General features: G+C 43.2%; 1 protein-coding gene across 2 annotated transcripts in view; it reads left to right on the top strand.

The window, feature by feature from the left end:
• Positions 1-2,285: 2,285 nt before the first annotated feature.
• BLOC1S5 (biogenesis of lysosomal organelles complex 1 subunit 5) overlaps positions 2,286-9,888 on the top strand; it is a 45,698-nt gene continuing 38,095 nt past the window's right edge. For both annotated transcript variants that reach the window (XM_066377000.1, XM_066377001.1), the window contains exons 1-2: positions 2,286-2,423; positions 5,811-5,893. In XM_066377000.1, the coding sequence (XP_066233097.1) occupies positions 2,309-2,423; positions 5,811-5,893 (198 nt within the window). In that variant the 5' untranslated portion in view covers positions 2,286-2,308. The remainder of the gene's footprint in view (positions 2,424-5,810; positions 5,894-9,888) is intronic.

The following is a 9,888-nucleotide window of genomic DNA, read 5'->3' as shown; positions in this document are numbered from 1 at the left end:
CAGTAACTGTCAGGTGTGTTAAGGCACAGCGACTTTTCCATCATGTTCTATTGGTCAAAGCAAATCACAAGACTAATCCAAAATCAAGGGGAGGGGAAACAAACTATATTCTTTTGATGGGAGCAGCAGCATGTTGCATGTACAGGGAGGGGAAGAATCATTGCAGCCATCTTCAGAAGCTCTTCCATATTCTCTGTCTCCCAGTTTACTGATCTGAAAATGAAATATTTCATTATCTACTTCAACTAGATTAATGAGATGAAGAGATACGATATATGATATGTGATAGCAATTTATAAATTGTAAAGTACTAAACAAGTACAATATACGACAGTGGTAAGCAATGAAGGCAGGTTGAAAGAATGAGAGCAGATTGTATAGGACTGTAAAAGGAGAGAGAGGAGTTTATTGTAATAATAATATTTATTGAGCATTTACTACATGCCAGTCATTGTACTAGATGCTTTACAGGTATTATCTTTTTTAAATTATCACAACAACCTTAAAAATGCATATTTCATTGCCATTTTACAGAAAAGGAACTTCAGGATAGTGGCAGGGCCAGAATTTGAACCCAATTCTGTTTGGTTCCAAAGTGTTAACTACTATACCCAGCGTTCCTTTATTACTGTATCATAATTAATCAGCAATTGGGCAAGGGGAAGTAGCAGCTATTCTGACCTACTGAAACAATTTTTGAAGGCAGAACTCAGAATCTGCATTTCTAATGGCCACGTTAATGTGGAAGAAGCATTCAATCTTGATGTATTGTATATCATAAGCCTTCTAAGGTTTTTCAGTAATTCAAAGACACTTAAGAAGACCAGCTTAGAAGAAATTTAGGGTTGCATGTGCAGAAAAAAATGAGTAATAAAAGTGGGGAGAATAACAAAGGGCTTTAAAAATACTTATTTTTTCTAGAGGTTGATCTAAAGCTGGGAAATAAAAGACTAGAAATGTTAGACCCCAAAACTTGCAGTTAACCAAATTTACATTTTACTTATTAATTCATCTATTTTCTTTTTTGCCTTTTTGCCTTTGGCCTGGCTTAAAATCACCTCTGCTAGAAAACCCGAAGTTCCATCTTCACCCCACCCAATTTAACTAACATCTCTTTATTTCAGGTCTGAGGGCAAAAGTGTGCCTCCCCTGAAAAGCGCTTTCTGGCCACCTCTCACCCTCACGTGTCCCACATGTGTGCTGCACCTTCCTCCATCCTATAATTTATAGGCCCTATAATGTAAATGTTGGCTTTTGTTCCTTTTCTGGCACTACCAGAGACCCTCAAGGGTAAGGACTGTGTAGGAAGAGTGGAGGAAGGAAAGCAGAGATTAAGAAGGTAGGACTTAGCCCTGGCCAGACAGCTTGGTTGGCTGGAGCATTGTCTTGAAGAGCAGAGATTGCCAGGTTCCATCCCTGTTCAGAGCACATACAGAAAACAGTTTGATGTTCCTGCCTCTCTCTCTCTCTCTCTCTCTCTCTCTCTCCCCCTCTCCCTTCCTGTCACTAAAAAAAATCAATTAAAAAAAAAGAGCGAAAGATGGGTCTTTGAACCACTGGATGAACAGAGGAGGTGAAGGAGCCACTGCAAAGTCGTAGTGTTCGTATTTTGAACAAGCATGAGGACTTGTTGAGAATACAAGATGAGCTTTACGTTTACCAAATGGTAGCGGTTTGATAAATGGCAGCTATATAGATGTCTCTTCACGACCAGAAAAATCAAACAGCCTAGCAAACTGGCCCCTTCTATAACTACACGCATTTTATCTTAGCCCATGTAACAACTGGTTGAAATTTTGTAAATACAGAAGAACAATTTTTTTTTTCTTGACATGGGCACGAATGAACCCTAAGTGATTTGCGCAAATTATTTAACCTCTAATTCTGTTTCATAATTTGTTGGAAAGAAATACTAAAACTGTACCTCCAAATTGCTATCCTGACCAAATGTGGCAATGCAAGTACCTCAATAACTCTATAAAATATTGGTGGAAGGTAATAATGTAGTTATAGAATTATTTTTAATATTATTCGGCTACTGTACCACCTCTCCCACAACCCCTCTAAATCACAGTAAATTCCAGCAAGTTTGGGCAGAATAATAGAGTTTAACTTTCAGGGACCTTCCCATTCGGGCAGCCTCTGCCCAACTCCAGCATGGCGGCATCGACTTATCAAAGTTCACACTGAGTCTAGGGTCTGCTGGAACCTCCCGGCGCCTTTTGATGACGTCAACCCGTGACTGGAGAGCGAACAGAGCAAGTTTGCGCAGGCGCAGAGCGGCCACGGGTGGGCGGAGCTGGTCGAGATGAGTGGCGGAGGGACGGAGACCCCAGTGTGTTGTGAAGCCTTAGGGAGCGGCGGCGACAAGAAGAGGGACTCTCCAGGGACTGCAGGCTCGCCAGCGCACCTCATCATCAAGGGTATGAGTGGTAGGGATATCGCCCTGGTGCATGCCAGGGCAGCCCCACCTCCCAGGCCGCGCCCTCTGACCCCGAGGCGGTGCCCCAGGCCGCACCCTGCTTCCCGGCGGTCTCGGGTTGTGCGCCGGTGTGTGTGTGTGTGTGTGTGTGTGTGTGTGTGTGTGTGTGTGTGTGTGTGTGTGTTGGGGGGTCGTGCCCGGCGGTCTCGGGTTGTGCGCCGGTGTGTGTGTGTGTGTGTGTGTGTGTGTGTGTGTGTTGGGGGGTCGTGCCCGGCGGTCTCGGGTTGTGCGCCGGTGTGTGTGTGTGTGTGTGTGTTGGGGGGTCGTGCCCGGCGGTCTCGGGTTGTGCGCCGGTGTGTGTGTGTGTGTGTGTGTGTTGGGGGGTCGTGCCCGGCGGTCTCGGGTTGTGCGCCGGTGTGTGTGTGTGTGTGTGTGTGTGTGTGTGTGTGTTGGGGGGTCGTGCCCGTACCCCCCATTTCTTTGTGTCAGGTGTGTGTGTTGGGGGTCGTGGCCGTGCCCATGCACCCCTATTTCTCTGTGCCAGCTACCTTCTAGTAACTACAAACTCAATCTCTCTTAAGTAAATAAAAAAGGCAAAAGCACCCGGAAGTGAGCCTTCCTGCCCGCTCCCTTCCCCCTGCCCAATCCCGGAACCCCTGGGCTTAGAGCCCCAGTGGACCTGGCCTTGCCACTGACATGGAATGCGCAGAACACGAGACTGGGAGTCGGAGAGGCCTGCGCCTCTAGGCAGGCGGCTAGGAGTTGTGTGAGGTTAAGTGTTGGCATGACCCCGCTTTATTCCTGTCTGCTCCTGGCACAGGCCAAGGAGTAAGTGAGGTAACGTGAAAGCATCTTAAAACACGAAAGTTCCAGGCACGTCTGCAGATGTCCAGTTGCCCTGTTTGCTTTGAGCGCGGAGAAGGCTACCACCCAGTTACAACCTGGATTCTCACAAAACTGAATTTAGTTTGATCTCAAAGCTCATAAGAACCCAGTTTCCTGCAGCAAAATCTTGACCAGTTTCTCACCGTCCGTATTTCTTATGCCATTCCTAGCTCATTGCAATGTTGAAGCCCTTGTAGGATCCCGATTTCCTTCAGCACCAGCCAGGGTGTTTTATTTTAACCTTGTCTGTTATGATTATAGGCAGCCCCAATACAGCTGGCCCTGGCTATTTCTAGACTTCAGGTTGACAATGGGGAGATGAGGCTGGCACCCCACAATGGAGACCTTCAAGTGGCTTCTAAGGGGGCTTGCTTGGATTTGAGTCTCTTAGCCAGACACCAGTGTTTATTGAGGTGTGAATAGATATTGCTTGCAAATAGGTTCTTTTGTCAAACAAGGTCTGTAAATTTCTGCATAGACCCTCAACTGGGAATTCATAATTTGTGTCTGTTTAATATAAGCTGTTTAACTTGATTTTATCTTTTCCTCAAACTTAACTAAGTAGAATTTTTCAAAAAAGAACACCTATTATATTTTCAGAGAACTGTTCTAGGTAATGAATCATTGAAGGATTTAAGCAAAAGTATTACTTTTATTTATATGTTTACTTAGCATACTTCCCAAGATGTATCCCAATAAAACTCATTAAAATAGTAGATTGAAATTTGCCCCGTTACATGTCTGCGAAAGTAAGAAATTTGAGAAACAGATTATACCAATGAGGGAACATGAATGGTACATACTCTAATTTGGAGATTTAGTTTCTCCAGGAATTTTGAGGTTTACTTTTTAAACTATGTACTTGTTATGAAGTAGAATAAATAGAATAACTTATCCAGAACAGTTAATATTCAGAACTTTATTCTTTAATTATAACTTTTTCAGACCTTTCAAAAAAGCAAAGACTTGTAATGAACACTCGTGATCCATCTTAATAAATAAACATTAAAAGACCAATGTGTATCTTGTCCTAATTGCATTGCTCTCCTTCCCCTAAAGGTAACCACTGTGTTGAATTTGGTATTTATTGTTCTCATACATTTCTTTCTAACTTTATTGCTTCTATATGTATCCCAAAAGGAAATATCACTTTACATATTTTTCAAAGTTTGTATAAATAGCTTTGTCCTGCTGAAACATTTTTTGTTTGTGGAATTTATCCATATTAATAAATGTAACTCTGGTATACAAATATTGATCAACTTATAATCTATGCAATTTACGACCATTCGACTTTACCTCCACAATCGCTAGCCACGACTGCTCGGCGTCTGGCAGCACAAGCGTTGCCCAGCTGGGCGAACGACAGTGTGGACCAGCTTCCGGCAGCACTACCATCTCTGTGTGCACCATTTCAACTGTTATCCCAGACTCGGTACAGCATTTGTGTTTTGTGTCTTGGATATTTTTCATCAAACCCCTCCCAAGATGTCTACCAAGAGGAAATTGTCTTTGCAAATATTAAACCAGTTGTACTGGTAATGCAGTGTTTTACTTAAACCTGGCGAATGTAAAAATAAACAAAATGGTGTAGAGATGATACAAATGGCATAAAATAAACAAAGAAAATTATGATATATAACAATAATGAAAGAAAATTATGATAAAAATGACTTAAAGATTTTTTTTTTTTTGTATTTTCTCTGAAGCTGGAAACAGGGAGAGACAGTCAGACAGACTCCCGCATGCGCCCGACCGGGATCCACCCGGCACGCCCTCCAGGGCGTCGCTCTGCCGTGACCAGAGCCACTCCAGCGCCTGGGGCAGAGGCCAAGGAGCCATCCCCAGCGCCCGGGCAATCTTTGCTCCAATGGAGCCTCGGCTGCGGGAGGGGAAGAGAGAGACAGAGAGGAAGGAGGGTGGGGGTGGAGAAGCAAATGGGCGCTTCTCCTATGTGCCCTGGCCGGGAATTGAACCCGGGTCCCCCGCACACCAGGCCGACGCTCTACTGCTGAGCCAACCGGCCAGGGCCGACTTAAAGATTTTTATAACATCATTTCACAGTACTGTACATATAGCCTACTCAACTTACGACCAAATTGTGTTACTACCGGTCTGTCTGAACCAATCATGGTCGTATGTCGAGCACTAGCTGTAATCATTTTACTTGCTGATGGATAGTATTCCGTCATATGAATATGTTTAGGTTGGTCCCTTTTATCTTTTGATATGACACTCATTTATAAGTGTCTTTTGTTTGGGTAAGGGTTTTTCTAGAGCATATAGATAGGCGTGAAATTGTTGGGCAAACATGTCCTCAGCTGTATTAGATATATCACCAAGTTGCTCTCAAAAGTACTTGTATCAGTTTACTGGCAGTGGATGAGATTTACTCTTAATCCACTTTGTAAACTAGATTTTAACCTTCATATATTTATGGTAGAACAAGCTAGAGATTATGCTATTTAACTTGGATTAACCTTGAATTTTATTTTCTTAATAGATCTTGGAGAAATTCATTCAAGACTGTTAGATCACAGACCAGTTATTCATGGTGAAATCCGTTATTTTGTGAAAGAATTTGAAGTGAGTATTTAAAATTTATTTTGTAAAAATATTGCCCTAATTGTTAGTGTGTTCATATATGGAAGGAACGTTCTCTAGTTTTAAAGTTTCCAGTTTCTGTTTAAGTGTTTAGAAAATCTACAGAGTAAAAGTCATTAAGAGTTATGCCTATTTGTGGAAGAAGCATAAGACTAGCTGCAGATGACTTGAGCTCAAGGTCTTTTGCCTATTCTGCGTACTTAATGTCTGTGGGTCTCAGGGTTTTTTTTTCATGTATACAATGAGATATAGTGTGTTGGAATCCATGGGAGTCATTGTCGAGCCTATATTGAGGCCAGGCTGTGTTGCAAAAGAAAATGAGTTTCTTTGGCTTGAGGTCAGAGAGACCTAATTTAGTAAGATTTTTTTTTTTTTTTTTCATTTTTCTGAAGCTGGAAACAGGGAGAGACAGTCAGACAGACTCCCGCATGCGCCCGACCGGGATCCACCCGGCACGCCCACCAGGGGCCGATGCTCTGCCCACCAGGGGGCGATGCTCTGCCCATCCTGGGCGTCGCAATGTTGCGACCAGAGCCACTCTAGTGCCTGAGGCAGAGGCCACAGAACCATCCCCAGTGCCCGGGCCATCTTTGCTTCAATGGAGCCCTGGCTGCGGGAGAGGAAGAGAGAGACAGAGAGGAAAGCGCGGCGGAGAGGTGGAGAAGCAAATGGGCGCTTCCCCTGTGTGCCCTGGCCGGGAATCGAACCCGGGTCCTCCGCACGCTAGGCCGACACTCTACCGCTGAGCCAACCGGCCAGGGCTAGTAAGATTTTTTTTAAAAGACACCCCAACGGGGTTCAGTTGGACAGCCTTGACTCTGAGAAGCCCATTGTGGGGAGTAGTGATTAGGAAAGGGCATCCCCACCTCCAATCACTATCCCAGAGAAGATTTCTCCGAGGATAGGGAGTCGTTCTACTTGGAAGTCGTCACTGTAAGGTATTTTTCCCCACCGAGAAGGAAGGAACAGGTCTCGGAGCCACCAAGTGTGGTAAGTTCAAAAGGCTTTATTCAGTACAAAGCTTTCCCCGGACGAGACTCACTGGTCTGTAAGATGGAGGTCAGGAAAAATCGCACACGGAGAGACCGTGTGGGTATATTTAAAAAAGGGGTCCCTCTAGGGAAGTCGGGCTAATATGACGTAGTACAATCTTACTGGCTGACAAGTCAGTCACTTTTTTTCCAAGGAGTCCTAGGAAGTTTCTTTTGGCGCGCTTGGCTGTGGGCGGTCCTAGCCAAAGTTCGCGGACCTGGGTTCCCCACGTGACCATCCCTCTATCCACCAACCTTACAGTCACCACCCAAGAAGGAGCCCCAAGAAAATGTGGAGGGATTTGGCTAAGCACTTAGTCTTTTGGAATGTGCTGTCTCCTGAGACAAAATGGCAAACCCCTCAAAATGTGAGGCTCATCAGAGAGAAGCCGCCCGATTATAGATCCAAAGTGAAAGTGGTCGAAATGAAGCCAACCGGAGGAGAGAAGGGGAAACTTCTTACCTTCTGGTCCGGCAGGGGTTCAGGATAGGGACAGATCGCCGGCCAATCAACCTACAGTTACACATCCAAACAGAATCAGGGAATAAACCCGGAACGAGCTGCCGCTGCCCATTGCTTCCCTGGTTGTAAGTTTGGACGGCAAAAAGGGATCGTCCAGGCAGTTAGTACCCTGTCCCGGGTTTCGGCACCTAATGTTGGAATCCATGGGAGTCATCGTCGAGCCTATATTGAGGCCAGGAACTCTTCTGCTTCCGGGACGATTGTCCAGTAAGTAAGGGTGAGGTCAGGCAGCCAGGTGGAACAACAAAAGGGCAGTTGGAAGTTCTGGTAAATTTCATGTATCTATCATAGTGAAAAACGATTTTAAAGACAGATTGGTCTAGGTTTTCCAGACCCATTTTCTATATTTTTTTCTCAGTTGGGGCATCAGCAGTTGTCCAAAGCACACAGGTTAAAACATGAGACTCACCCTTATCTGTTCTCTCCCCTTTAGGACCCATATTCAACAATCACGTTTTTTAGATGTTACCTCATAAATCTCTATCCCTTCTGACCTGTATGCCTGCTTTATCAATCTGGCCAGATCCAGTCTTTACAGTGCTGCCGGAATGCTCTGACATTATTTCACTTTTTAAAAACCTTGGATAATATAATATTTGCCATCTACAGGATACAGTCCAAGCATCATTCTGTGACCAGTTTCATACCTTTCTAGTTTAACCTCTGCCACTCTACTTTACATGCTATGTTCCAGCATACTGATGGAACTGCCATCCTGGTTCATATTATATATATTGTTGTTTTGCACATGTTTAATTGGTTCATTGTGAACAATAACATCTCAAGCTACTGTTGGATAGATGGTAAATGGTGTTACGTGATTCTGTGTAAATTGGGGTTCTCTTCAACTGAGACTCCAACTAAAGAGAAAGTCTAAACCTGCCAAGAGGAGGGAACCTTTTCATAAACCATTTCAAACCTCAAGAAGATTGGTACAGAGTAGTAAAGATTGAGGGACAGAGCTGCAGTGTTCAGGACCATTGCTGAGTTCAACAAATCTATTACTCAGTCTGTATAATATTCACCTCAAGGGGTTGTTTTGGAAATAAAGATGTGTGTATGTGCACACACGTGTCTTTATGTGTGCATTTTGGGATGTTATATAGTACCTAGGAATTAGCTGTTAGCTAGCTTTCTCATTGTTACTGTTCTGGGATAACACTAATGTGGGACACTTAGAAAACTATCCAGACTCTATTCCCTTATCATACTATATAAAGATTATTACCAGTTCCTTAGTGAGATTAAAGTAGAATAAAGTAGTGAGAATAAAGTCTGGCTGTGTTCTCTGCTTATGGTCTCTACAAAGCCAAGATCAAATTGTTGGCCAGACTTTGTTCTTATTTGAGCCTCTGAGTTCTCTTACTAAATCACATGATTGTGGCAGGACTCAGTTTTTAGCAATGGTAGAACTACGTTTTCTTCCTTGCTGTCAGTAAGGGGCCCCTCTTATCTCCTAGAGGCCACGCCTTGCCCCATGGCGCCTTCTATCTTCAAAGCCATAAATGGAGTCTCCGTCTCATGCTTGCCAACAAGAGCCTAGTCCCTATTAAGGGTCACCTGGTTAAGTCAGGCCCACTCAGGATGATCTCTTTTTTTAAAGTCAGCTGATTTGGTATGTAAAATTCACCTGCAGAGTATCTTCACAGTCGCACCTAGACTAAGGTATGATTGAATAGCTGAGAAAAGGTGTGTGTACACCAGGGGTTGGGTCTCTGGGCCCATCTTAGAATTCTGCCTACCATAAACTCTTATAAGTAGCTATCTTATAGTTTTATTGTTACCTGCTTGTTTGTTACCTGTCTTCCTTTGTTAGAATATAGGCACCAGGAGAGTAGGTCCTTATCGTTTTTCTTTTCTGTTGTATTCAAATGCCTAAAGCAATGTTTGGTGCACTGTAGGTGCTTAATATGGTTTAAAAGAACAAGCAGCAGACCTTGGCTAAAACTTGGGTTTTTGACATTCAGTGATGTCATGAGTCATCTTTTTCATAAGTCATCTTTTTTGCCAGTCTGGTTAATTTGAAATACTGCATAGTATTTTTAAAAATTTTAAATATGCCTTTAAAAATATACTTTATACATATTAAAAGAAGTGTAGAAATTTAGAATAATGGTTTATTTTCTAATTCAGTTTCCTCACTTCATAGAAACTGAGCCCAGTGATGGAAAGCAATGTGTAAAAAGTTAGTAAACTAACTAGTGGCCGAGTTATCCCTTAGTACAGCTGTCATTATACTTACATCAGTGTTCTTTCAATAATGGAGATGTTTTCTGTAAAACTGAGTCTTTAATGGAAAACAAAAGAATACATTTATGCTGCTGAATGTGATATATTCAAGAGCTCATCTCCTGTTGAAGTCAGTACCTCTTTTAACTAGGTTAGAAGACAGTTGCCAGGAACATGTGTTTTAAAGGAAAGGG

Source organism: Saccopteryx leptura, chromosome 3 (genome assembly GCF_036850995.1).
Source record: "Saccopteryx leptura isolate mSacLep1 chromosome 3, mSacLep1_pri_phased_curated, whole genome shotgun sequence".
NCBI classification, from domain to species: Eukaryota; Metazoa; Chordata; class Mammalia; order Chiroptera; family Emballonuridae; genus Saccopteryx; species Saccopteryx leptura.
This window is presented reverse-complemented; position numbering and strand designations above follow the sequence as displayed.